This window comes from Solea solea, chromosome 1 (assembly GCF_958295425.1).
Source record: "Solea solea chromosome 1, fSolSol10.1, whole genome shotgun sequence".
Taxonomy (NCBI): Eukaryota; Metazoa; Chordata; class Actinopteri; order Pleuronectiformes; family Soleidae; genus Solea; species Solea solea.
The window spans coordinates 9,118,398-9,145,525 of record NC_081134.1 but is presented as its reverse complement, the minus strand read 5'-3'; the positions used below and the strand labels follow the sequence as shown (position 1 = coordinate 9,145,525).

The following is a 27,128-nucleotide window of genomic DNA, read 5'->3' as shown; positions in this document are numbered from 1 at the left end:
TTCTCAATGGGCAGAAAACAGGACATTATAGTAATATCATGCCCTCTGGTGGGCACAATAAACCTTCTGAACAATTTCTGAAATATCACATGCTCTTCCTATAAATGTGCTGACCTTTGAGTGATCGTTGAACCAACACAAAACTCCAGCATTTAGACTTTTGTTTATTGATTCCTCATTTTTAGCAAATCTGGCATTACAGAGTTACAGCACAATTCACACAACTAATACCCGACGGTCAGAAAAATTCCTATTTACAGAGTTTATGACAGAGAGGGAGAAAAGAGAAGGGGTTGAACAGGATCGACATGTGTTTCTCAGCCATCTGTGAGATCACAGCAGTAGCAAAACATAATTTAAATAACAAAAATCAACAGCCATATGCAATGTAAGAATCGTCACTTTGTTTAATGAAGTGTTCAGAATATTCAGATTACTCCCAAAACCATTTCTCCCCTTTTGACGCTATAAAGCACTACTAGACAAGTTTGTCAGTACAAGTCTGTACAGTGTGTGTAACAAACTCTTTTTTTTTGGCTCCTAACTTATCATCGAGATTCTTTGGAAAGAAGAGTTATTATTATTAAGTCTGCCTTCACACACCCACGTACAGCTCAGTATGTGACAAACCTTCAGCAGGGTTGTACGTTGCTAAATACTTGGGTGTGGAGAGAAAGAACTGCTATTGCTCTGCGCGTCGGCTCCTACACTACCAAGTCTTGAAAGTTACATAACTCGTATCAAAAGACAAACCGACTTCCCACCAGAACTGTGTGGATGTGATAAGAGGCTGTCACACTGGAATGTTTGATTTTCCTCTTGAGGAAGCAAGTTAAATGTTGTACTTACTGTAAACACTAAAACTATTCAGTTTAAGCAACTGAGTACGATTGAACAGCTCATTAAAAATCCAAGTGCTGATAGCAACGCATAATCTAGTGAAGAATACTATCTTTAAAATAAATTAGGTTATAAATAATACAAAATAAATAAGATCTATTTTGAAATAATTTAGATGTTGCCACGGCACATCTTTGAACCGATTTGCAGACACAAATTTGTACACGAGCAGACAAATCCCTAACCATAGCATCAGAGAGAGGGAAATAAAAGTTACATTCTGAAATTTAGCGTGCTTTAAAATATCATGTTCCCCCTGAAAATAAATATGAAAACATCCTCTAAAATTACACATTATAAGAAACTAGGTGGAAGGTGATGGCGAAGCAGTGCTCTCACTGAATCTCATGCCTCTCTAGTGAATGCATGGTGCAAACTGTATGCAGTGAATGTAAGTTAATACAAAGAGAAGGGGGCAATGGGCTTATCATGTGAAGCCCCTTAGCGCCACTTGGTACTGAAACTATCAGACAGATGGGTTTTAAATTCAGCCAGTAAATCACACAGCCATCCAGTCAACCATCACATGTTAAAACACAACAACATGCACCTCTCAGTAAGAGACAGGTAGAAATCCAATGTCCCTAAATCATTGAAATTGTATAATAATATGTTAGTTATATGTTTTTTTTAATCTATTCATTTATAACTTTTATACACTCTCCGCTGTGTAATTAAATACATCCCTTATGATTTTTATTTTGTCTTAAAAATAGTAACAAAAGTTAAAAAAAAAAAAATTAAATCTATAGCCCCTGAAGCAAACACTGCCGCCCTCTCACTAACAGGGGCCCACGACGATATGCATGACTTTTGCTATTCTCGCACTTGTACCTAAAATTAAACGTAAACTTTCAAAACTGACCCTGTTCGAACGACAAACTTGGACCACGATTATCTGTAAAAACTCAACACTGGGAAGAATGAGACATGCTCAAAACCAAAAAAAAAACAACCCACACAAAAACGATTATAAAGAAACATCAACTCTATCCACAGCAACAAATGTATGTTCTCAATGGGACTACACGTTAAACAACGGCAAATGTTTGTTATCCATTTAGGTTTGAGGCATTAGTGCTGAGTGGGACCTGGAGGTGGAGGAGAATAGCTTTCCCTGCACAACCTTTAACAAGTAAACCCCAATTGCAGAAGATATGATGCAGCCTCAGCGTTGTGTATATATGTGTATGTGTATGATTTTGAAAACAAAACAAAATGGAAATTTGGGATTGTTGACACCTTTGATGTACATTCCTCACCCCATTGACTACACGACCTCCATCGCATATCTCCTGCGTCACACATGTAATGAACAAAAACAAATGTGAATGACATCTTGAATAAAAACACCACACTCGAGGGGAAAAAGCTGGCTTTTGTGGACGTGGTGTAGTGAGCAGGGTGGAGAATGAAAGCAGTCAGGTTGTGTGACTCTGTATGGCAGTGTTAGTTTGTGATACATAAGTGTGTGTATGTATGTATGTATGTACTGTGTGTGTATGTATGAAAGAGAAAGCGTGAGATCAGTGTGTATTTCAGGACAGCAGTCAAGTGTGTGAAGTCGTGTTTAGCAAGCACAATCCTGATGGGGCCTTTGAGGCTGCTCGTTAAGCTGTGGCCCCTGTTTAGCTCCGGTAACAGTGGGGTCGTTGTTGTCCAGGCTCTCGGCCATCCTCTCACAGATGATGTCCACCAGCCGCTCGAACGTCTGCTTCACATTAATGTTATCTTTGGCACTTGCTTCAAAGTACTCAAAACCTGATGAGAAGGACAACACAGGGAGTCGTTACAGTTGTTGATCCCGTGTGAAGCTGATCCAGTGAAGTAGTAATGTTAGGACACATCTCTGATACAAGATTCATGTTGAGTATTTCTGAATGAAATTGATCTCTAAGTAATCAATGACGGTCAAATAGCTTGTTTCCATCATGGTACAGTATGGTACGGTTTGGAGTGGGAAAGCCCTCTCTCTGTCAAGCTTGCGTTTCGACTGAGAATAGTACCTTTACTTGGTAGGTGGCAGTGAGATACGTAGCGTGACGTTGTACCGGTGCGACAACAATGAAAAACGACTCTGAACGCGACACAATGGACAGCAATGGAGCAGCTTGTTTTTTTTCTGCTCAGTTTGTGGCTGTTTGTCTCAAAAAGACATCGAGCTTTGTATGTGAATAGAGTGTGGGTCTTGAAGAAACACCGGTCGCAAACAGTGATGCTTTTCTATTGCCCAATCAGCTGACTGTCCTGGGTCCAGATCCTGAAGGATCTGACTGAAAAATGGAACGGTTGGGGAATTTTTTTTGGAAAAAACTCAAAAAATTACGTACCACACTGAACCGTTCGGTGGAAACACGGCTAAAATGCCTGACACTAAGCTGAGTCTTTTCACTCTCAAGTTATACCTTTTTGATGATCATAATTTACTGATTCATTATAATAATTGAATTCATTTAAATAATCATTATAAACGGGGATTCCTCACTGGTCAGTAATGAACAAGAAAGCTGCTGGCATCAGGCCACTGATAGAAGGCTGAAGGTCACACTCGCTATGGTTAAATGTGAAGTTACCAACTCATGACGCTGTTGGCATCACCTTTAAAATCGCTAATTTATGTGCTCTATAATCCCAGAGACAATGTCAGTCAGGCTGCAGTCACAACCTCGTCTCCATTAATACAGTAAATGAGGGATAAAAAAAAACAGCTGATGTCACAGAGGCGTCACCTAGGTTACAGTCTATTGGCTTGAACAACACAACAAAGCACGGTTTATCCAGACGCTTATTCATACCTCAATACTGACCAATGAGGAACCGGTCCCTAATTTTCACTAAACCATATAGATCCACAGTTGTAGTGTCCAGTCGTCTCTGACCAGCTGACTCACCCAGCTGTTCTGACAGCTGTCGACCTCTCTCTGGAGCCACAACTCGTTCATCGTCCATGTCACACTTGTTTCCCACCAGGAGCACCTGAGCATTGTCCCATGAGTATGTCTTGATCTGAGTTGACCTGTAGGCAGAAACAGAACAGGGTGGTCAGCTACATGCTAGGGTTGAGCACCCTGACAAAATTGAAAGAATTGTGATATTTCAGATATTCAGACAGATATTGCAAATGCAATTTGATTCCAAATATGTATTTTTGGAGTCATGGTTCAGTACAATATTCACTGTGTAATAGATTTGAAATGTGTCGGAGCCTAAGCTCACGTCACTGTCAAGACGGTAACTACTCCATGAGAACGTTAAAACTGTTTCCAACATGTCTGAATTACATTTTGTGATCTGCGATTTCCTGTCTTCATACACACAAGACATGCATACTAAGTTTGACCCTCACCAGTCTTGCACAGCATTGAAGGATTCCTCGTTAGTGATGTCATACATGAGGATGAAACCCATTGCTCCTCTGTAATAAGCTGTGGTGATAGTCCTGTAGCGTTCCTGGCCAGCAGTGTCCTACACAAAGACACATGAAGTGTTCATTCAATTAAACACAGTATTACTGGAATAATGATACGAGTTTGACATTCACATGAAAACATACACAAAACAAAACAGGAATGCTGATCTTAGGAACAAGGATTCATAGACCATGGATGGTTATGTCCATGTAGTAAGAAGCACTACAAAAACACAATCGTGTGTGGGTAGGTTTTGCATCTTTCAGTGTAAATAACTTTCACCTGCAAACAATTAAAGGCTGTGTATGTTCCTCTTGATGGTTGGTTTAACATTCCGCCAAACTCCCATGAGCATTAGGTATTCCTCTGGTGTTGCATGTAATAAGCAATTGGTCCAAGGGTCAGACTTTATGGCTCATGTTAAGTACACTTCAAGGGTATTGCTATTACACACAGATGAAGTGACTCTGGAGAATGAATAGGCCAGTTTCACAGCTGGGAGTTGTTAGAGATACGTGATAACAGAGACTGCTTCGGTCACAGCTGTCGATGTGATGCGGCAGCAGCACGAAGAACACGTATTCGTATGAAGACGTGACTCCATTCTGGTTAATCAGATCTTGTTTTTTGCAGGCTTTAAGATGACTCATTGTCAGTCATTGTCTAGATACTGTTGCTTTACAGTGCAACAGACATTTTTTAAAGAGTAAAATGGCTATTTAAACACACAGTGTGCAATAATTTCTGGTGCTAGGTGTCTCTCAATCAAAACTATAACAAAAGTATGTGCAGTGAATGGCAAAGAGTAGTCACGATCCATTAGGGACAAATACACACAATAAAATGAAAAAAAAAACACAAGACAACAAACTGACTAACAAGTAGAACTTAATGTCCTTGTTCATAGTGAACATTCTGATGCTTCATAGTGGATTTGCACCAGAAGCTGTAGCAGAGACGGCAAAGTGGATGATATCATTAAAAGACCACCATAATGAAATGAGTTGTTAACTTGAATAGATATACTAATTTCTATAGATTTAAAGAGTAATGGAACATTTTGGCTAATGTCTTTAAAAAAGAAGAAGAAATTGTTTATGTAAATAATCATTAGATGCAGCCTTATATCATGGCCCAATTATATTTCTTAATACCTGCATCTGAATTTCAGTATACTTTATTAACAGATTGAAGTTTGAAGGCCCTGACACCAGGACAGGACAGATAAAGTCAGTTAAATGTGTTAAACCATGCTCAACTTCCTCACCCAGATCTGCAGCTTTATCCTCTTGTCGTTCCTGTATATGGTCTTGACCTTAAAGTCAATGCCCACTGTACTGACAAAGGCTGGTGTGAAGGAGTCATCTGCATAGCGGAAAAGGAAGGATGTCTTTCCTACGCTGCTGTTGCCGATGATGAGGATTTTAAACATGTAATCAAAGTTCTGGTCCGAGGTCTCCTTCTGTCCGTATGTGGCATTTGCAGACGCCATCTATGCAAGGACAGAGATCACACAGTGTCAGTTACAAGATGTTTAAAGAAACAATGCTCTTATTTACCCAGGCTGGAGCAAATACAAGTAATGCCTTACAGCAGTGGCACAAAAAGTCTTCATGTTTTTCCCTCAAAATGACGATGCCTACAGTCTTCCTTTTAAAAAACCTAAACACAATTGTTCATTGATTACAACTGCGACAAGGTGTAACTCATTACAACACCACCACCACAAACTACTGTCACTAAAACACAACATATGTAGACACTTTGTATTTTAATTAATAAAATTGTGCAGGTACTGTATTTATGACATGCATTCCTGATATTGTATGAGGAATATTTGACTGCTACACGTAGTTGGTGAAGATATTTGGTGAAAATGATGGTTACTGTCCTACTTTAGGATATGAATAAACAGTCTTTATTAGATCGACTTTGTTGACTGACAGTGAAATCTTCATCATATCAACCATAACCACACCATAACCACATTCAACAGGCATGAAAGAATGAAAATGCAAGCACAGAGAAAAAAAAAGATCAAACAAAATAGTCTGAGACTAGTTTCGACTGACACAGCAGATTTAGAGATTCTCTGCCTGACATAACACAGACATTAACAGCTCTGAACCCCACAGATCTTAAACAGCTGTGTTAACCATGAGATAACATTATGCAGAAAAACTGTGGCGTTGTATCACAGAGTGAGATGTTACACAAATCTGAGGGGGAAAAACAGAACACATACATACACAACTTCATACACAAGGTTTGTTTTTTTATATAGTTGATTTATCTAAATAGTCCACAATGGACTAAACTAAAAAACATCTTTTTAGTTTTGAGGTTAAATGAGGGCTTAGGTTGAGGTGAGGGACATTCAGCTGCAACATACAACTGCACTAACATGTTTAGCAGCATTTTTATTTGTTTAATTTAAATACATTTTCAATGGAAACCTTACTAGTGGCAACAACAGTAAAGTAATAGATCAAAACACGCTCCCCATATTCTTACACTACATTTATCTCAGTTTGTAAGCCAAAACACACAAATAAAGATGTCATAACACGGTGAGAGTTATACATTAACTGGCAGTAAGGCAGCATTTTCCGACAGAAACACGACAGAAACACGACCGGCTCTGAATTGTTATTATCACTGAATATAAAACCGTTTTGCTACGAGGCTGTGTCAATACAAAGAGTTCATGCTCACTCACAGCCTAGAGTGATTCCACTTCATGTCAATAATACTGGTCGAACAAGCGAGATATATATGTATATATATATATATATATATATATATATATATATATATATATATATATATATATATATATACACATACCCAACGCACAGAAAGCAGCGGAGCTTAGCAGCCGGCTAAGCATCAGCTACACGCAGCCTTCACATCAAGGCAGGGCAGGGAGACAGCTAAGCTAGTCAGGCTGTTATTAATGGCCATATGGTTGGGAAGAATTCACTTAGGCCATGTGTATTTAGAGGAAATAACACTTAAATTAAATAGTACTTCACACCACTATGCTTCTAATGTAATATAAACGACCTGAACCTTCAACCATCAATCCACTTATGTAGCGTCGTTTGCCAATAGTGAATATTTTGACAAATGTTAGCAGCAGGAAAACCTGGGGGGAAAAGCAGGACAAGGTGTGGTGTCATTGTGTTGTTACGCCTAAAACAAAATCCAAGCGACGGCCTAAGACACAGAAGCAATACATATAAGAATGCACCATTATTATTACACTATAGCGTGGTTATCTTTACCGCTACCGCGGCGCACCGTTACGAGTATTAAATAAATTGTGGCACCAGCAGCAGCGGCAGCTAGCTAAGCATCCCAGCTATGTCAAATGAAGGTTACTCTTCCTTATTAACGGCTTCATTTTCAGTCTTAATCCCGGAGCTCATCAGCAAAACATTATAGATATGTGATGCGCTGCTACTGTTAGACCGAACACAGCGCAACAGTGACGCATAAGCGCAGGTTTTTACCTTGAAATGTGTGCGTTGTTTTATCCTCCTTCCTCGGTTGCAGTAGCACTCAGCTTTGCACCTGCAATTGCTCGTGCGCCTCTAGATTGACGGCCACGGCATGAGAATGACTGACAGGAGGAGTGACCAATCACGGAGGAGAGGCTGCTCTTCAAACAAACCCCGCCCCAAACACACCGACGATAGGGAGATGCAGTTTATTGATAACAAATCCACAAACTATATACAGTAAACATCTCCATTTTTACATCTTTATTCTCCACAAGAGGGTCGCGGGCTATACAAATATAACAATATATATTTAGCAGAGGTGGAAAGAGTACTGAAATATTCTACTCAAGTAAAAGTACCACTATTTTGATACAATCTTTCTTAAGTTCAAGTAAAAGTACTGGTCTAAAAATGTACTCAAGTTAAAGTAAAACATTTACTCAGAGTAAAAGTCACTTATTGCTCTGGGATCTCATGTTAATTGTTTTTAATTAAATGCAAGACCAGAGGTCAAACAGTGGTGCAGGGACCTATTGGAACTCCTGCATTGCATTTTTGAGGCACACAAATCCCAACTGCTGAAAAAGTGGTGCAAAACGGCTCAGTAGCGCCCCCAAAGGTGAAACCATAACCCGGTAAGATAAAGCCAACAGGAAGTTGCACCAAATTCCAAAAAACGTGGTGGAAACATGCCACAGCCCAAGACCAAGAAAATAAGTCTATTTGAACCATGGCCTCAACTCAGTTTTGAATTTGGCGTCCATCTTGGCAATTTAAATGTTTTCGTAAATGATCCAACACTTCTGAGCTCATTAATCATACTAACATAAAAATATGTCAATTTATACTAGACTAAAAGTTAGCAAAAGGTCTTGCAGACTCAAAAGGGCGTGGCCACGGTAACCATTGGAAATTTTGGCAAATTTCAACCGTTGGCCATGAAACAGGAAGTGGCCTGTAACTTTGCTGTACAATGACCAACCAGCTCAAAACTTCACATGCACCACCGGTTGACAGGGTGACAGCCCACGCAATACTGCTCGCAGCTTTCATTTCTATATATTATCACATGTAGATGAAATGCCAAAAAAAAGAATGCGAATAAATATGACGAGAATGAGGAACTAAATACAAGAATGCTGTTATAAGTTGTTCAAAGGGCTTTAATTTGGTATCACTGATAAGATAAGAAACAATGCTTAATGCTTGTATTTAGTTTGACTTACTCTTCTTTTGAGGTTTTGTAAATAATACTTACACAGGTGTAAAAATAATAATTACAAAATCAGCCAGTTCTAGAGCGATGTTTACAAAAGCATTTGTTAAAACTTATGGAAATGTCAAATATTTACCTCAAATAAAAAAACATGTTCTAATATGTTATTTTGCATGAACAAATACAACAAACAGGACTTAATCATACATTGTTTCTGTAGATTTTAACATTTACACAATTTAATCCCAGGTTTAATTGTGAAGTACATGTTTAAGATGCTAACAAGGATGTTACAATAAGTAAATGTACATGTAAAATTGCCAGATTAGGTGGAGTAAATTTAAATTTAAATTAGCATTATCTTGGAGACTGTGACCTATGAAATCAAATGATGAAAACTACACAAAACTAAGTGGCCCACGGAACAGAATTATTTACGACAAAAAGTCATTTCAATTATATTTTCCTTTGGAGTTTTGTCATAAAAAACAGAGGACAAGACATGAAAGAGTGAAAAGATTTTCTTTTATTGGCAAGGTATACAGTTCTAGTTGGAGAGAGGGCGAACACACCCGTAGTTAAACAGCAGAGGTCGGATTGTCAAAGCTGCAGTCTCCGTTCATAGCCCATATTCACTGAAATCTAAAACAAATAGTGATCTGCGATGACAGTTGAAGCTGTATGATAAAATTACCTTAACTATTCATGAAAAACATCTCAGATCAGCATGCTGACTGTCTGACCAGATCAGCAGAAACGAGGGGGGGGGGGGGGACAAGGAGAGATGTCATCCATTTCAGAAAATACTGATGGAAATCTGACACTCCACTATTTTTAGATCAAGAGAAACGTGTGAAAGCGTATGTTTGCGTATGTATAACCTTACTTGCACTCATAATGACATTAAATGAGGAGGAAAAAGGCTGAGTAATAGTCGAAATCTGTCCTGGTTTGACATCTCACACATCAAGCTACACACAAGCACAAAATCTCAGACTAAAAGTCTTCTCCTCCTTTGTTTCTGACAGATAAAATAGAAATATAATAAATAAACTGAGCATAATTCACTATGACGAACAATGTACAAAATCATACCATTAGTGACAGGCAGAGGACAGACAGAATCTTCATTTGTTGCGCTGCTGATGAAGCTGTTGTTAAATAGTCCTTAATGTTAAAGGCATCTTTAAGTGTTGGTCTGTTTGGTGCTGTTCATAGCCACAGAAAGGATTGCACAGGTTTTAATCCAGCATGTCAGCGAACTTATCTACGACCAGTAATGTTTTTTATTTTTATTTTCTGATTTACAAAATAGAAATCAGTTTCTCCACAGGCTAGGTTTTGTAAGTATTCCATATACTCCTTCTATGATCTGAATCCCACAGCCAATGTTATGCACTTCAGAAGAGCTTTTTATACAGTCATTTATAAAAAAAAGAAGAAAGAAAAGAAGTGCCTCCAAAAACCAAACTTTAAGAGCTGTAGTGGTCCAGGCTGTGCATTTTAACTCAATTACCAGGCCATTTGCCAACAGAAAAACAGTGAAACAGTCACATTGTACATGTTCAACTGTACCAGAAGTGCAGAACTGGAAAAAGTTCCATAGAAAGTGCTTTGGATTTTTCTTTCTTTCTTTGTAAATACATCAAAAATGTTAACCCAGTCATTCACACACATAGAAAACATGTCACTGTTTTAAGACATCGGTTTAAGTTACTGTTTGAACAGGAAGAGAGACACACACGGGTCAGATTGGCTACAATCAACCAACTTTATCAGTCACTAATGGAAAGTAGCCAGTGGCAAAATGGAAAGTACAGTACGGGTTGTATCATGCTTGCTTGGCACTTGTTTTGTCATTGATTATGTCACTGCGCAGAGCAAAATATCGATCAATGAGAGGACAAAGATGAGAAAAAAATGTGGCACAGGAAACTGTCTCTGAGTCATCTGCTGGGTTTTTACAGTTACAGTGATAGGAACGTCCCTCTGTGCAACACTCGTGCTTCTACTACACTGTCAGTATCAGTCTGGAAATTCACCAGAATCAGTATTTCAGTCACGGGGGGGAGACCCTGTGTTTGTCACATTATGTGGAAACAATCATGGTTCTGGATAGGTAGTGTTTTTTTTTTTTTGCATGATGTTTGTACTGGCTGCTTCACAATCAGTAACAAACTGTTTCTCAGTCTACTGCCTCCAACGAGTTCATGTTTTGGCTCGAGTCCTGACAAACCACAATGAGGGCTGGCAATGAACGGTAAAATGCCAAACTTGAAGGCAAACTGATAAAATGGGTGCCAAATATTCAGGATTTAAAGCAAAAATGATTAGCATACACAAAAAAAAGATAATTAAAGAACAACAAAGCTGAGACTAAAGTGATATTTCGGGTAGTCCAGTACAGTTAAGCACACCTTCCAATGTGTTTTCCATATAGGGCTATGCTAAACACTGCTAAAAAAAAAAAATGAAGCATACACTTAATCATCACAGCCTTAGATTTTCTTTGTGTTCTAGAATTCAGCTGGTTGGCGCTTTGGGTTTCCAGAAATAGATGTCATGTTAAATTTCAAGATTTTATGTGTGATTTAGGTGTTTGCTTAATTTTTGCTGAGCAGTGTATTTGCCTCCAACTCCAGAAGTTCCTCTTGCCGACACTTGGGGGCACTGTATGCACAGCCCATCTTGTTTTAGATGTAATTCTATGACTGCACGACACCACGCTGACCCCAGCTCAGTCCTGCTGCTGACATTATAATTGTTTAATAAGCCAGGAGCCCGAGGTGAAAATTCTAATATGTACTGCAGGCCCATTCATTGTAACCATATCCAAGTAATAAACTTTCCGCATGTGTAACAACAGTGTCATAATGTCTGCTACCTTTAAAGTGTACTGCATACAATTATACGCAGCTTCTTTGTGACATTACTTTTCCTACACTGCCTTGGACTTAAATCTTCCTTTTTTTGTGGCGTAGAGACCTAAATAATGGACAACAAAATATGACAAAATAAAAAAGACAGGTAGATTAGCAAGGTCCCCATACAACTGCAAGCTTGGCAAGACGTTTTACAAGACTTTGTTGCGTTTCCACAATCATTCACCTCTTCCTCACTTTCTTCACAATTACTCCACAAAAGGAAGACGGTACTTTCTGTGTAGTGGATCTTGGGATGGCTGGTGCTAAAATAAACATCTCATCCTTTTTTATAAGTCTGACTGAAAGACACAGAACACAAAGGACCGGTCAGAACGTTGGCTCCCTGTCCTCTCTGAGTCAGTTTTGTCTCCAGTGCAAGTGACTGCGATGTAAAACTGCAGACATTCTCAACACCTGCCCAAACTTCCTTGCTCCACAACCCCAGGCTGTCACCCTGTCCACGGAAACCAAAGGTGGTGGTGTTGGTCTGGAGCAGGAGAAGGTGCAGTGACAAAGGAGCAGGCACCAAAACCAAGACAAATAAACATAAAAGGCCAAAAGAAGAACTTTTAAATTGTGCTATGTGCCAAGTCTCATCCGTGCTACCGCAGAGACCTCTTCCTGGTCAGTTTCTCTTTCTTCTGCCATATCTTTTTCAGAGTCTAAAGAAAACGTCCTGTCTGAATCAGTGGCGAGCGTCTTGGGGAATCGGCGAGTCTTAGCAGAACCAGTTCTGGAAAACTCCGGCTCCCTCCTGCGAGTGCAGCTACCTTCCTCCTCAGGTGGATTCTCTGTATCTGACTCTCCCTCTTCTTCCAAGGTCAAGTCAAACTGAAACTTATCAGTGGAAGTGGAACCAGGTGCTGAAGCTTCACTTGCTGGGGCTTCCTCCTCCTCCTCCTCCTCCTCCTCCTCCTCCTCCTCTTCCTCCTGTCCCTCTGGCGAGGGTGAAGGGCTGTGGGGGATCATGCTCTGATACCACTCTCTGTTGTCCTCTAATGTGTCCAGGATCTCCTGAGCGTCTGGGTGGACAAGGTCAGCCCACGTCTCCCATAAAGGATGAACAATGTAGTCAATGAAACCCACCTGGAAGAGGAACAGGAAGAGGTTTGTTTTTTTTCTCTCCATTTTATTTGTGGCTTCTTTGTTTTAATGTAAGACAACAGTGCTTTACAACAGGTTTCATGTATTAATTACAGTACCTGGTTCTTCTCAATGGAGGCATTGTGTTTGTCACACATGGGGCTTATCTCCATGCCCTTGTCCCTTTCCCTGTCCCCCTGGGTGAAAAACTCTACCATGATGCGGTCTGTCCACTGTCGGTACAACTCCAGCGGTTTGGTGGGATTACTCAGGTCTGCGCAGTGCACCATGTTCTGGAGAACCTGCGGTGACACATGGACAGTGTTTGAATATCAAATTTAAAGTAGATTTGTCTTATTCATTTTCATTTCTCATTCAGTTTTTGTATGAATGTTAACACTGGTTCTTACCTGTATGCGGTCTGAGTAGTTGTCCAGGAGCAGGACTCCCAGACTAGTCACTTTCTTAGTCTCCACCATGGTTTTCAGGTCTGCTAAAAGGTTCATGTGTTTAGACATGTCCGTTGCCAGCACCTGCAGGAACATTGATGAAATTAAATAATTACAAATTACAGTGTGGGAAAAGAAGACAATTCTTATTAAAGGCCCAGTCTGTAACATTTAGGAGGATTTTTTGGCAGAAATAAAATATAAAACCCCTAAGTGTGTCTGGATAGCATTTTGTTTTACAGAGGCCACCATCTTTCTACTGCAGCCAAAGTGTGCCTTTTACAACATCCTTTCTGGTACTCAAATGACACCTTGTAGTTCCCCTTTGTGCTTCTAAAAAGCAAGGGGTGAATGGAGGATTTGTTAGAATCCGTTAGATGTCACTAATTCTTGTACAGTGGACCTTTAAACTGATGACAGAACAGTGCTATCATGTATCATGTGAGACTTACCATGTCAATGGCCATTTTGCGCAGCGACTGCCTCTGTTTTTTGCTGAGGTTCTGAAAGATGTCACAGTTGTCTTCCTGCAGAAGCTTGAAGCCCACTGCCAGATGGTGATTCTCCAGTACCGAGGAGTCATTGTACATCAGGGCCAGCTCTGAGTCTGCAGGCAAAAAGGCAAAACACAACTGTTCACTTCCCTCGCTGTTTAAACAAATACGACCCGACAGAAACGTTTAAAGGCACCTCATCCACACCATTAATTACACTCATCAGCACCCACTCATGTACATATAATCCCTGTGGAGCTGCGCTAACTCACTGGTGTTGATGAGGAACTGATTGGAAACTCCAGGATGATCCACATCATGGATTGCACTGGCAAACAGGGCAGCGAGGATCTCCAGATCAGTAAACACAGCCTGGGAAGACACACACAGTTAAGAACTATCAGTGTATGTGTGTGTGTGTGTGTGTGTGTGTGTGTGTGTGTGCGCGTGTGTGTGTGTGTGTATGTGTGAGCTCTTAAGAACTTTTTCTGGCATAAAAACTGACCAGTTCCTCATTTAGGGTTCTTTTAAGTTAGGGGCTAAGATTTGAATTGAAATAAGGTTAAGCTGGGTTAGGCATTAATCTGTTTATAGTTAAGGTTACGGATAGTTTAACCCTAGGAAGGTAAAAATGTGGAGATCTTGTTGTTTATAGGTTATTATGGTATTATTTTAACAGTCTGGCCCACTTGAGATCATATTGCGTTTTATGTGACCTGGTTTAGGCTCTTCCAGGTGAACGGAGGTCACTGCAGTGCAAACTTGTGTGTGTGTTTGTGCTTATGTGTGTTTGGGGGTCTGACTTTTCTTTTTAGTGAATCAGAGAGACTTCTCTACCTCCAGGGCAGGTGTGGACAGCAGGACGTGTGTAGACTGCACCACATCGGCGGCGTGGATGTTGTTGTGGTAGGCCACGTCAGCATGGTAATGATCCTCCAAAGTCATCATGAAAGTAATGAAGGTGTCTGGCGGAATCTTAAAGGACTTGAGCAGGTCACGTTCCTGCAGTGGAAGGAGAGAAGGGACACATCACACACTTTGAGTCAGTCAAAGCAAAGATAATAAATAATTCATTAACATTCGTTAGTTGCTCATTCATTTATTTACTCTCTGGTTATTCATAAACTGCACCAAGTGTATGTGCCTTTGCAGAAACGTACAGCATGCAAAGTACAATAGATGTGTCACCTGGAATATCGTGTACATGGTGACCGTCAGTGGACGACTTCCAGAATACTCAGAGACCTTAAAGATGTCAATGCCCCATCTGTTTATGTCCTCCAACTCCTGCCAGGGAACATTATATATCATGACAAGGACACACACACACACACAGAACCAGCTGCAGTTAAATAAGTGAATTAAGTATCGGAGAAATCGTCATACCTTGGCTAGGAGCCCTTCCTGGCTGGCACTGACCCCAAAGCGTGGGATGGTGGAGGGGGCAAGGCTGGGGCTGTGTGTAGCCTTCTTCACACCACTGATCTGGGACATAGGTCGCTTTTTCTTGTCCTTCTCCTTGGAGGGCAGAGACATGATGTCCATGTCATGTTGCTTCTCTATCAGATGAAAACGGGTAAGTGTTTAAACCTTTGACTGTCAGTCAAATACATACTTTATGTTTCTGTACAGTGTTTGAATTGTATAAAGCACAGGAGTTTTACCAAGGAAGGTGCTCGAGATGAACTCTGACACTTGGTTCCCCGAACGGCTGGTTTCTGACAGCTGGGTGAGCTCTCGGTTCAGCATCCTCTTGAACTGGAGACACACAAGCACACACAAGCGCAAACACACGCACACGCATCCACCCAACATCCATGAGTTAGATTTGTGCCGATATATTTGAGATTCAGGATTATTTTATTATTTGTCCCAAGGGAAATTTGTTTTAGACGCAAAGGCTGCGTAGGAGCCAGAGCTAAGTTAGTTTTAGTTCAGGCTTAGGCCGTGTCATGTTCCGTTGTCCATGTCATTTTATTGTAAAATTCCCCTCTTATTTCGAAGTCTTTTTCGCTTTTGTCACCTATTTGAGGATCTTCATGCCTACTCAACTGTCAGCTTCCTGTCCCACGTTGATCTCGCGCCAATGCCTTTTGTCACCTATTTGAGGATCTTCGTACCTGTTCTCCTGTTTTGTGAGTCCTGTACGTTACAGACCGGATGGTTGATGCAAGATTTGACTTTTGTTACAATGTAATATACTAACGGCTGAAGTAGTTAACTGTTGGCCTTAAGCCTTTGATATTGTGGCCTTTCTGATGTCATTTTTATTCTTTAGATAAAAGCCACCATGGACACTTTGATATCTTTGACGGCTATGATAGAAAAGGAATTGGAATCTATAGATCGTCATTCACAAACTGAACATCAAGGGAATATTTCTATGTGTTGCCGATCCTCGAGAAGCTTGGATACATGTGGATAGAAAAGGCTGCCTCATATGAAACCACACATGCAGACACAAGTGCTACATGTGCAGGTTTTGGACAGAATGATGCTTCCTCACCCCAGTTGCTTTCAATGTCTTCTGTGTGTCAGTCTATGTATTTGGGATTTTAACTTCATAAAACAACATAATTACTCCCCCAACCCCAAAACACTCAAGTCTGCACAGGAAGTAAAGGCATCACTGGATCTATTAAATACAGAATTCATATCCACATTATAAGGGGGATTGCAGTTAATAGACACACAAGTATTTGTAACTAAGTATTGTATGTGGTGGAATAGTAGTAGATGTCATGGTGAGTGAATACAAATATGCTGGATTGAAGATCATCTGGCACACAATACCTAAATCATCATCAAAAACCCCAAAACAATAACTCCTCTGTGCTGACAGGCAGAAACCGTCACACTAACTATGCAGAGAATTACCCTGAGATGGGAGAGGTTGTAACAAATGTATTAAAGCATCTCACCATCTTAAAAACTCATCTAAACACAGAGAACCACTTGTTTGTGAGAGGAAACACATCCACAGAGGGATTTCACCCAGCACAGATGTAGAGTAGGGGCTATCAACAACATCTGCAATCTCTGGTGCACACACATGTTGCACGTCACACACAAGTGCAGAGGCTTATGAGCGGAATCACGACAACTAGTTGGTTATTAGTTGACACTCACAAAGCGGGCAACATGTGAGGCAGGAGCTTTCTCATCTCCCTCCCTCCCCAACACCCAATATTCACCACTCTCCTTTCCTTACCTGAAAGAACATCGGGATGAAATAATTCACTTCTGGCATTTCAGCGAAAAATCAAGCAAAAATAAAACTGAGTGAGAGAGCAGAAATCTCTGTTTGTCCTGTTCGACAGAGAAGGAGACTGCAGGGACAAGTGGTCCACTAGTCACTGCTGTGAGAGCTTTCATCGGGCAAAGCTGAACACATAAAATAAAATACAGTCCACGGAAGAACAAAAGAGTGGATGCACAGCTGTGGGAATGCTGTGGGATGCGAGGATGCAAGGCTGAGAAGCTCCCACTGACTCTCCCTCATTCACTCAGTTACTGCCTCTGTGTGTGTGTGAGTGAGTGTGTGTGTGTAAACAGAGGGAGAACGAGGTACTCTAATCCCCGCCTCCTTCCAAAAAAGAAAAAAAAGAGTCTAAGAATACCAGCCAATCCAGAGCCTGCTTCAGCAAACACCGGGAGAAACGGTGGTTCCTCATTGGCCGAGGGACATACAAAGTAGGCAGGGCTGAATGTGTCAGTGGAGGAGGTGGTGAGAGCCACCATGTGCACCAAGTTTGAAGAAGATATGAAGGAAAAGCTTTGAATGGACGGAGTGGGGGGGGGGACGCCAAAAATAAAATCAGAACACCTCGTACCGGAAAATGATGCGAGTACATTGACCATCGTCATGAATGAATGTGGTTATAAATAGAACATATCACAAAATATGCATTTGTGATTTGGGTGATGTGGTTTTTATTTGATGTATATGTATGTGTACGCGTGTGTATGGGTATGTGTGTGTTTGTGTCTATGTGTCCATGTATGCGTATATATTTGTTTATTGCTATTATCACTGGCCTACATAGCTCTACATGTGTTATTATTATTATCATCATTGTTATTGTTATTATTATTATTATTAGACAACAACAACAACAATAATAATAATAATAAAAATGTAATGCTATGTTATCAACTCCTGTACACAATGTCTGTTAATGTATATAACACTGTTATTAGAGTTTTGTTTTGTTTTTAATAACATTTATTTTTTGTTTGTTTATTTATTTTACTTGTTCCCTTCTCTATTCCATTGTTGGTGTTCAAGGGGGATAATAAGGGATGGGGATGACTGTTTAAAAAAAAAAACAGCTTGGTTTGTATCTATCCAATTCTTTATTGTCCTTTTTGCAGACTGATGAATACATTTTGGTTATACTGTGTATAAATGAATGAATGACTAAAATGCTCTGGTGGTAAAAATCACAAAAAAGGAAATCTTTGTATTTGTCGAGTTACAGTATATTTACTGTGTCTTTCATTCATTCATTCATTCATTCATTTGTTTGCTACTGCTTTATCCTTCACATGAGGGTTGCAGGGACGCTGGACCCAATCTCAGCTGGCATAGGGTGAAAGACAGGGTACATCCTGAACACCCTGATGGTCACTAGTCCATCACAGAGCCAAACATGTTGATGTGAAAATCAGGGTGAGAAACATAAGCTAGCAGCGCTATATCTGGTGCTTCTCATTTTGAGAATCGAAAAATGTGAAAACCTTTAATATTTCATGGCTGTTTGAATCACATCAACACCAACACGATTTAAGGCATTAGGAATTTCATCAGGGTGAACACAAAATGGCTTAGGCCAATAATCATGGCCATTTATTATTATTTTTTAAAATACGTTTGGTTGTCAAACAATGAAGGACAGGAAATCACACACTAAATCAGTGGTGGCTGTTTGTGAATTAGAGGTAATAACTGAGTTCATATTTCAGTGGGCCTACTCTTCCTCAAAGAAACTTCCCGGAGTCATGAGAGATTAAATTTAAATAAAACCCAGTTATCAGTGATACAGAAACAACATTCCCTCCCCTGTGTCTGCCTTTGTTCCTTTACAGTGCTCTGCTGCTGCCGCCACGTGAGCGTGTGGCATAGGCAATGGTATCTCATGTATCCAGGCAGGCAACGTATGTGACGGGAATCAAGTGGACCAGTGGGCAAAGTATCATTTATTTATTATTTTTTTATTGTTATCATTATTATTGTTATTGTTATTCAACCTTTATATTACCAGGAATTCACGTTAAGATCAAAATATCTTATCTCATCTTAGTATATGATGATAAGAACCGTGTGTTTGTGTTAGTAAGAAGAGCACGTGTATGTTGTGTGGGTGGTATAATCATGTGATCACATGACCACCAGGCTCTACTCTGAAAAAAGGAGGAGGAGAGTAGCGGGATGCACATAGAGAGCATGGATGAGCAACCGTTTCATCTTCAGCTCCCGCTACCTCATTCACATTTTTCTGGACATGAGAGGGGGGGAAGGGCTGGATGAAACCACCCCTGCTCATTCATGGAATAAACCTCCCATAGAATATCCCCCCTTCCCATCAGCAGGTATTCTATTCATATTTCTATGATATAATCTCTGTATAAGTGATTGTACAGCTTTGTTTACGGAGCAGTAAAAGCTACATGCACTCACAGAACATCACACACACAGTCCTTGAGCATAGTGCTGCAGAGTTGGAGTCAAGTCCAAATGTATTAAAATGAAAATCATGTTTTATTATTATATTACTATTCTCATTTTCAATAAAAAATACTACTATACTTTTCATTTGAAAAGGGAAATGATCATTTCATTAAATGACATTTACTGCTGAATTCTGGGCATTTTTTTGGGCACATTTTCATCAGAAGCGGCAACTTCAGTCTCTCCTGACTTGTACAACATAATATAATTATTCGACGATGACTTAACCAGAGTAGGTGCACTGAAATGTGTGAATGTGAACTGAACAGCGTGTTGTGTATGTCCACTGGTGTGTATATGTGTGTATTCATGTTGAAGTACCTTATTTGATGCCATCTCACTGACAGAGTGACGAGTTTTCAGCGTCTCTAGCTGCTCCAGACACCAATCCAGCTCGTCCAGAGTCTCTACAGCCAGCTGCTGGTGTGGCTCCTCTGCACCAGATACACACAAGAAGGCATTATTGGATGGATTCAGCTCTTGTAACTTAAATTGGGATGCGATTGTGTCGTTCTTGTTTGAAAGCGACTTGGGAGAAGTGTTGTGGAAGTACATTCACTCCAGTTATGACTTTACTTTACTAAACAATTTCCTTCGGGATAATAAATGTATTCTGATTAATAAAAGTATTGCTTTATGTTTACCTTTTATATGAATGCAACTGAAATCATTCATTCATACTCATAAGGGAGCATTCTTACACTGTGTGATGTAAATTCTTTCCCACACTGGATTTTATATTAATGAATAACATTAATTTAATGTTCTACATATTTCTGACTACTAGTGATTATGGAATTATGGAAAGTTAATAATAATAGCCTTCTAATAGCAGCACCAACCTGCAAGGCTGGTCTTGCACATGGATGGTGGGTTGCTTCCTGAGGATCGTGTCCTGTAGACACATGAGAACAACCACAGTCAGTAAAGAGACTTCAACTGCAGCTGTGATCGTCAACTGACATGATGAGATAAAAAAAAAATTTAGTTCTTCAAGCAACCAGGAGCATTTTCATCATAACATACTTGCTGGCCGGCCGGTCTTGCTGGCCAGTTATGATGGCAAAGTTACTACGAACTGTCCTCAGGCTGGCCAGGACCTGCAAAATATGAAGAGTGGTTCATCATATTGTATGTGATGTAACATTTTTATTTGCACTTCTATTTGAATACATAAATCAAATGCTTTTCAAAGCAGGCTTTGAAACCAAATACCGTTGCTCTCATCTTCAGAGCTGAAACTGCACACAGAGGCATTCCCCAAAACGAGCCCTCCTCCACAGTATGTCGCGTCTTTGACTGCATTTGCAGCCAAACACTGACTCAGCATACAAGACAGAGCTTGCGGGGTATCCAGTGTTCAACCCATATAAAAGTTCCCTCTGCCAGTATGCAAATTTAAACAGCATGATCCAGCAGTATTGGATTCACTGCTCCTTCCTCAGTGTAAAGTGAGCACAAGTGTGACGCACATTCCACGCAAGAGCCAGGCAGCACCAGCGGGATGTCTGATGCTGTCGCAGGGCCAATACAATGCTGAGGGCTGTTCCAGTGGAGCAGTAAAGCTCAGTCTCCAACCGTCTGCAGTTTAGAATTTGTTTTTTCAGCTAACAAGTGAACCTAATGTTTTGATTCATTTGACCTTCTGGTGAATTGTCAGAGGTGGGTTAAGTGTGAAATCACTCACCTGAGCAAAGGGTGTGACGATCATGTCTTCTGTGTGTCTGCAATACAAAACGGAGCAGAACACACAGGAGGAAAAAGGCATCAAACACATGGGAAACACTGAGTGGAGGACCATCTTTACCTACATAGATGTCTATAACCATGTTCATATTTCATGTGTGCTAAACAAACAAAACTAGAAAAAAATTTGTTTTAAAAAATCAGTATAAAAGAGGTATCATGTGGACATCAATTGCTATCATGTTTTATTTTTAAAATATTCTCATTCATTGCTCCCTTTTAAAAATAATTCCTGTTAAATAAAAGAAGCTACATACTAAATAAATAAATATGCCATGCAATGCTTATGAGAGGGTTGGTCAAGAAATGGACTTGGGGAAGGTAGAGAGGTTTGTGACATAGGCATGAGCTGGTGTATAAGACCAGAGTGTGTTGTTAAACTTGGTTGGTTCTGATAAAGTGTTACATGCAAACACAAACCTAACAGTACCGGTGTTTAATGGGTGTTCAACAAGGGTCAAAGGTGAGGTGTTGGATATTTAGTCATGTTTGTAAGGGGTGGTGGTGGTGGAGGAAGGAAATGGCCATGAAACCATTTAGAGTGAATGCAGGAGAGGAATTCAGGGGGGACAGAGTCAGTGTTTTCATCAAATCTAAGTTTTATCATGTTCTTCTCACCGAGATGACAACCAGTTGACTTCCCAGTGCTTCAAGCTCTCTTCCCTTAAAAAACAGATAGGTAAGAGTCGATGAGGACAACTGTGGCTGCTTACTTTACAAATGTAAAGGTGTTTGGACAACATGAAGCTTGCGTGTGTGGGGGGGGAAGGGTTCCTAGCTTTGGGACGTAACTGAAACATTTTCATAATCAAAAAAGAAAAAAGGATAAAAAAAATAGGTATAACAGGTAGAAAAGTATTTTCTTTTCACTACCCAGTCCAAGTACATCTGACGAAGAGAAGCAGATGCTTGTACACAGTACTGCTGTTTTTTGTTTGTCTTTCCTTTTTTTATGTCCTATCATACCACCTATATAAGACTAAAATCCTCGGACAACAACCCTTCTTATCAGTCTCTTTGCTTTGAAACATCCATAAACAGGGCATTGAAAGCACGAGCACTGCATCACCTAAACTGAAGCCCTTTGGCTTCAGAGGTCCCTCAAGGGAAATGCCAAAGAGACTACTTTCAAATTTGCAAATACAGTTTAGACCACAACTATTTGCTGCTGCTTATAAGGCAGCCAACCCTAAAACCAGTAAACCATGTGAGCCGTTCAATGGGGAAGCCTCTCGGCACAAGAAAGATAAACAAGTAGAGAAAGACATGTCTTTATTTATGTTTGAGGGCATTTTAATGTAATTCTATACTGGAATCCCCTGCATAGGAAAGTCTTGGACGTCTGATGCTTCCCTCGTGAATATACTGTTGAGATTCGACAGTGGACATATACACAGCACAGCACACAGTGCATACATATAACGTACAGTACAGTACAGTACAGTACAGTATATACACTGTGTCCATTAATTTTGTGTATGACCTAAAGCAAAGCAAATGGGACACTAAAGACTTAAAGCCACGGTGCATAACTTTTAGTGATTCATTTATTTTTTTGCTGATGTTTGATGAGTGAACTCATTCGCCAATTATTTGAATGTAACAGACACTTGTCTACATTTAAAAGCTAAGCAATATAGTTTTAAACTTATGCAATATGACCAAGTAACAGCAGAGTCATGAATGTTATTTCTGAACTTTTTTTAAATTGTTGTCTTCAAATATGGAGAATGTGAGAATAATTGAGATTGACTGAGAAGCTGTGGAAGATTCTGTAGGGAGAAGGTTGACATGCTCTTGAATAAAACAAGGAAAATATATATTGCTTCAGTATCATGGAACAGTGTGGTTGAAATGAACTTACAGGTCACTGGCAGTGGAGGAGTTTCTGGAAGGACCTTTGGGTGAAAGGTCAAAGTCAGAGTCAGAGCGGTAGAGGAAGGATTCCCGCCGCTGACTGTGGGGAAAGTTGGCCTGTATGACCAGACCAGAGCCAGGGCTGGTCTGAGGGTCCAGAGGGCTGCGACCCACTGATAATCCATTTTCCACATCAAAACTGTGGAGAAAAAGAAAGAAAGAAAAATGTTTTATGGAATCAGATGTAGTGGTTAGCTTGCCTTTGCAGTAAGAAGACCTGGATTCACAACCCGGTCAGAACAAGAGCCTTTATGTATGGAGTTTACATGTTCTCCCTGTGTGCGTGGGTTTTCTTCGTTTTTTCCCACAGTCTAAAAACATGCAGATTTAAGAATTAGGCAAATAAGACACACTGAATTGACCATAGGATTGAGTGTGAGAGTGGATGTTTGTTTGTCAGCTGGGATCGGCACCAGTGCCCCCCGCGACTCTCATGTGATGGATAGAGTGGACAAAGATGGATGGATGGATGGAATCAGGCAGTAGACAAACATTAGAAATACACACTCTGACCTGATGCCCTCAGTTATTGCTACAGGAAATACACTTCAATGAGAACAGATGAACAAGCCTTAGATTTCATTAGGTGATGGAAATGTTACTCTCGTAGATTCAGGCAGGCTTGTAGGCTCACAACCAGACACAGCAGAATTGGAGTCTGCTCCATTTAAAAGATTTGACTTTAGAGTATAAAATACAGTACTCCAATCTAAAGATATCACAGGCTTTCATCAGTGTGTAAGAAAATCCAGCCAATTTTATCTCTACAACAGGAAATTGTGTCACTGAAAAGGAAGTGTAACCATTATAAATCAGTAAAGACCACAATAAGAGCTGAAAATGACACATTTAAGCAGGCAACAAATAGGATATGACTATGTGAAACACGTGGGAATGCATTTATCAAACCTGACGTGCTATATCAGCACAAAGAAGACTAAAATGAGCACTGCATTTAACAATGTGTGATGGGAAAACGTCTGGAACCACAATGACAGGCTGTTGAGAGCCTGAGACAGAAAATGGCCTCTAATTCTGATGGCTGTATATTTGCCTCATACTGACGCTGGACTTATAACAACTACTCAACATGAGCACTTAGCATAACAAGGAGGAAAAAAAGGACATGGACAGCATGATGTGCACTTAATTAAAGGTGCTAAGCCGTCTCTGGATAATGACATGCAGCAGAGTGTAAGGGAAGTGTGAATATTTGGAGGAGGTATGCATGGTGGGCTCTGAGTGAACAGCACGGATAAATTTAGCATCAGTTTATTGATGTGGGGTCATGTGAGTGTGAGTCTAAAAATAGCACAGTGTTCAGGTGAGAGGGGGTTCCTCCTGATCAAACACGACAGTGGAGAAAACACCAAATAAAGGCATAGAGATAGAGAGAATGAGGCTCTTCTTCACAGTCTGGGCACGTGCCGGCCTCGATCCACAGCTCTATTTTCCCACAGCCCCTCTGTTTGACATGAGAATCCAGAAACACTACCAGTCTGCAGCTCTGCTTGGCAACACCTCTCCTTTTCTAAACAGTCTGGGGATACAGAGTAGAAACCCACACTTTGGCAAAACAACCGTGAGCACAACGTGGAGGATTGTGGTTATGCAGACACTAACAAAAACACTTGATATTATCAAAATGAATACAGCCCAATGCTGGGGAAATGATGTTTAAAATTAAAAACATCTGAGGCCCATCTAAAGAAAGGGCAGAATATGCACTGTGCAGCTGTGAGAGTCTACACCAGACAATAAAGTAGAGCTGCAACTAACGAGTATTTTCATAATCGTTTCATCTCTCCTTTATTTTCTTGTTTAATCGAGTTATCGTTCCGTCCATAAAATGTCTGAAAATGTAGAAAACTATTCATCAGTGTCAAACCTGGAAATAATGATGTTTTGTTTTGTCCACAAACCAAAATGATTCTGTTTTAATGACTTATTTGTTATGGAGAAACATTTAAGGAGCTTAAAAATCATGAAAGATAACAAAGACAAGAAAACATATTAGCTCATCTGAATTAGCTTATTTATACTATTCTCTTGTTTTAAATGTTTGAACTTTGTGACAAAAACAACCCCTTGTCACAATTTAATAAATCCTTATTTGGGATGAGAGAAGACAGACTAATACTCACAATAAAAACAAGTGTTACTTGTTCTTAGGCACACAGCAGCTTCGGGCTAAATGCTAATGTAAGCTTGCTGAAATGTTCTTAATGTTCTAAATTGATTCTAATATTTGTTTAGATGATGTTTAGCAGCTGTAATGTTTATCATGTTCACTTCATCTGTATTTGATCATAAAATACTAGCTGTGAGGGTGTACTTAGCAGCTTAAAGCTAAATGTTAACATTAGCTTGCTAAGACACAGTGCTAATAATGCTAAGGTTTGCCAACTGTAATGTTTACCACATTCACAACCACACTATCTGCTCTTAAATGTGGGCACTGTATGGATTTAGATATGGCATTAACATTTTTGTCCACTATAACATATCCTCAGTTAGAGTATAAATGCCAGTACATACAATATTTTTAAAATAATCCATTCAAATCTATAAATGCTAACCTCATAGGATCACGAGCCAACAATGATTGTTAGTGTAAATTGTTGTGCCGATACATTGAACTAATTACTGCATCCATTCCACCACTTACCTAAATAGCACTGAAACACACATTTGAATGAAAAATGACTAATGAATAACGAGTGAATAATACAGCTTCTAAATTGGACACAACAACAGCAGCATGAAACCATCCCATTCATTCATGTGCAGCGCTAGGATGCTGCATGAGCCCCAGACATTGGTGTGTTACTGTTACATCAGAACAGAAGTCGCCTTCCCTCCATTCATGTGACTGATTCAGACATTCGCACACAGCCAAGGAGACGAGTCAGAGGGAGGCGAGGAGGGGTGAGAGGGAGCAGGGCCATGGTTAAAAAGGTCAAAAAGAAGAGGAAGAGAGTACAAAACTTTTCTGAGACACGTTCATTAAGGCCTTTAGTGCAATTTGTGTGACTGTGGCTTGAAACTGAAAGGAGGGAGAAAGGGTCTAATGCCTAAAAGCCTGTTGCTAACTACTGGGCAGAGGTTTTTGTCAGAAATACACACAAGAATATGTCAATATCAAAGAATCGATATAGTATCATATAAAATATTAGTGGATCTATATTTTCTCACACTCATATGTACAAATGTGTATCTGGCTGCATGTGTATGGTGAGGCTAAATGAGAGGTTTATAGTAAAATTCTGAGATTGTACATGTAAATGATGCACGTGATGAGCATCACTGTATGGCAATGTACCATCACTGAACACAAATCGTGCTTTCTCAGGCACTACAAGGGCATATAGCTCAGCGCTTGACCCCCATTCTTTATAGCATCTCTTGTTTTCTTCCTTTGTTCCCTGATGGTGTTGCACCTCTGCTGCCTCTGTGTGCTCTCTGACCATAAATCCGTTTCTATTTTTGTTTTCGCACCAAGCTTCTGTCCCTGTGCAGCTAAATTTAGCCTCCATGTGCATCGGGAATAGACCGAAAGAGGCAGCGACGCAGCTAAAAATAGACTTTCAGGTAGCGTACAGAGACCTCCCCCATCCCTGTCTTCTCCCTCTGAGCAGCAGATTCTTCCCTCCAGTCATGAATATTCATGAAGAAGTTTCTATTTGAAGGCGACACTGAGCTAAAATTAGACCACAGATCAAAATATCGCCCACGTCTTTCCCTCCGTGTGA

General features: G+C 40.1%; 2 protein-coding genes across 8 annotated transcripts in view; both read right to left on the bottom strand.

The window, feature by feature from the left end:
- Positions 1 to 144: 144 nt before the first annotated feature.
- LOC131456551 (ras-related protein Rab-3A-like) lies at positions 145 to 7,935 on the bottom strand. The gene is made up of 5 exons (XM_058624978.1): positions 7,826 to 7,935; positions 5,578 to 5,802; positions 4,247 to 4,365; positions 3,792 to 3,916; positions 145 to 2,661 (listed from the first exon to the last, which is right to left on the bottom strand). Exons 2-5 carry the CDS (start codon positions 5,800 to 5,802, stop codon positions 2,471 to 2,473), a joined length of 660 nt encoding a protein of 219 aa, XP_058480961.1. The 5' UTR covers positions 7,826 to 7,935; the 3' UTR covers positions 145 to 2,470.
- Positions 7,936 to 11,152: 3,217 nt separating this feature from the next.
- The window catches only part of pde4ca (phosphodiesterase 4C, cAMP-specific a), a 50,374-nt gene continuing 34,398 nt past the window's right edge, over positions 11,153 to 27,128 (bottom strand). For 5 of the 7 annotated variants that reach the window (XM_058624855.1, XM_058624874.1, XM_058624901.1 and 2 more), the window contains 15 exons: positions 23,324 to 23,515; positions 22,078 to 22,122; positions 21,401 to 21,437; positions 20,740 to 20,813; positions 20,556 to 20,608; positions 20,035 to 20,147; positions 15,647 to 15,740; positions 15,369 to 15,541; positions 15,171 to 15,269; positions 14,820 to 14,984; positions 14,255 to 14,354; positions 13,941 to 14,095; positions 13,450 to 13,572; positions 13,159 to 13,341; positions 11,153 to 13,042 (listed from right to left, as the gene is read on the bottom strand). In XM_058624855.1, the coding sequence (XP_058480838.1) occupies positions 12,536 to 13,042; positions 13,159 to 13,341; positions 13,450 to 13,572; positions 13,941 to 14,095; positions 14,255 to 14,354; positions 14,820 to 14,984; positions 15,171 to 15,269; positions 15,369 to 15,541; positions 15,647 to 15,740; positions 20,035 to 20,147; positions 20,556 to 20,608; positions 20,740 to 20,813; positions 21,401 to 21,437; positions 22,078 to 22,122; positions 23,324 to 23,515 (2,113 nt within the window). In that variant the 3' untranslated portion in view covers positions 11,153 to 12,535. The remainder of the gene's footprint in view (positions 13,043 to 13,158; positions 13,342 to 13,449; positions 13,573 to 13,940; positions 14,096 to 14,254; positions 14,355 to 14,819; positions 14,985 to 15,170; positions 15,270 to 15,368; positions 15,542 to 15,646; positions 15,741 to 20,034; positions 20,148 to 20,555; positions 20,609 to 20,739; positions 20,814 to 21,400; positions 21,438 to 22,077; positions 22,123 to 23,323; positions 23,516 to 27,128) is intronic. The other 2 variants (XM_058624864.1, XM_058624883.1) reach the window with 1 other exon arrangement.

Bases quoted from the DNA above. Each gene is read 5' to 3' on its own strand.
- LOC131456551 (XM_058624978.1), bottom strand. From the start codon at position 5,802: ATGGCGTCTGCAAATGCCACATACGGACAGAAGGAGACCTCGGACCAG. The intron at 4,366-5,577 runs GTGAGGAAGTTG...GTCTTTGTGTAG, and splicing joins GGATAAAGCTGCAGATCTGG to GACACTGCTGGCCAGGAACG. The intron at 2,662-3,791 runs GTGAGTCAGCTG...CCTTCTCATCAG, and splicing joins ACAGCTGTCAGAACAGCTGG to GTTTTGAGTACTTTGAAGCA.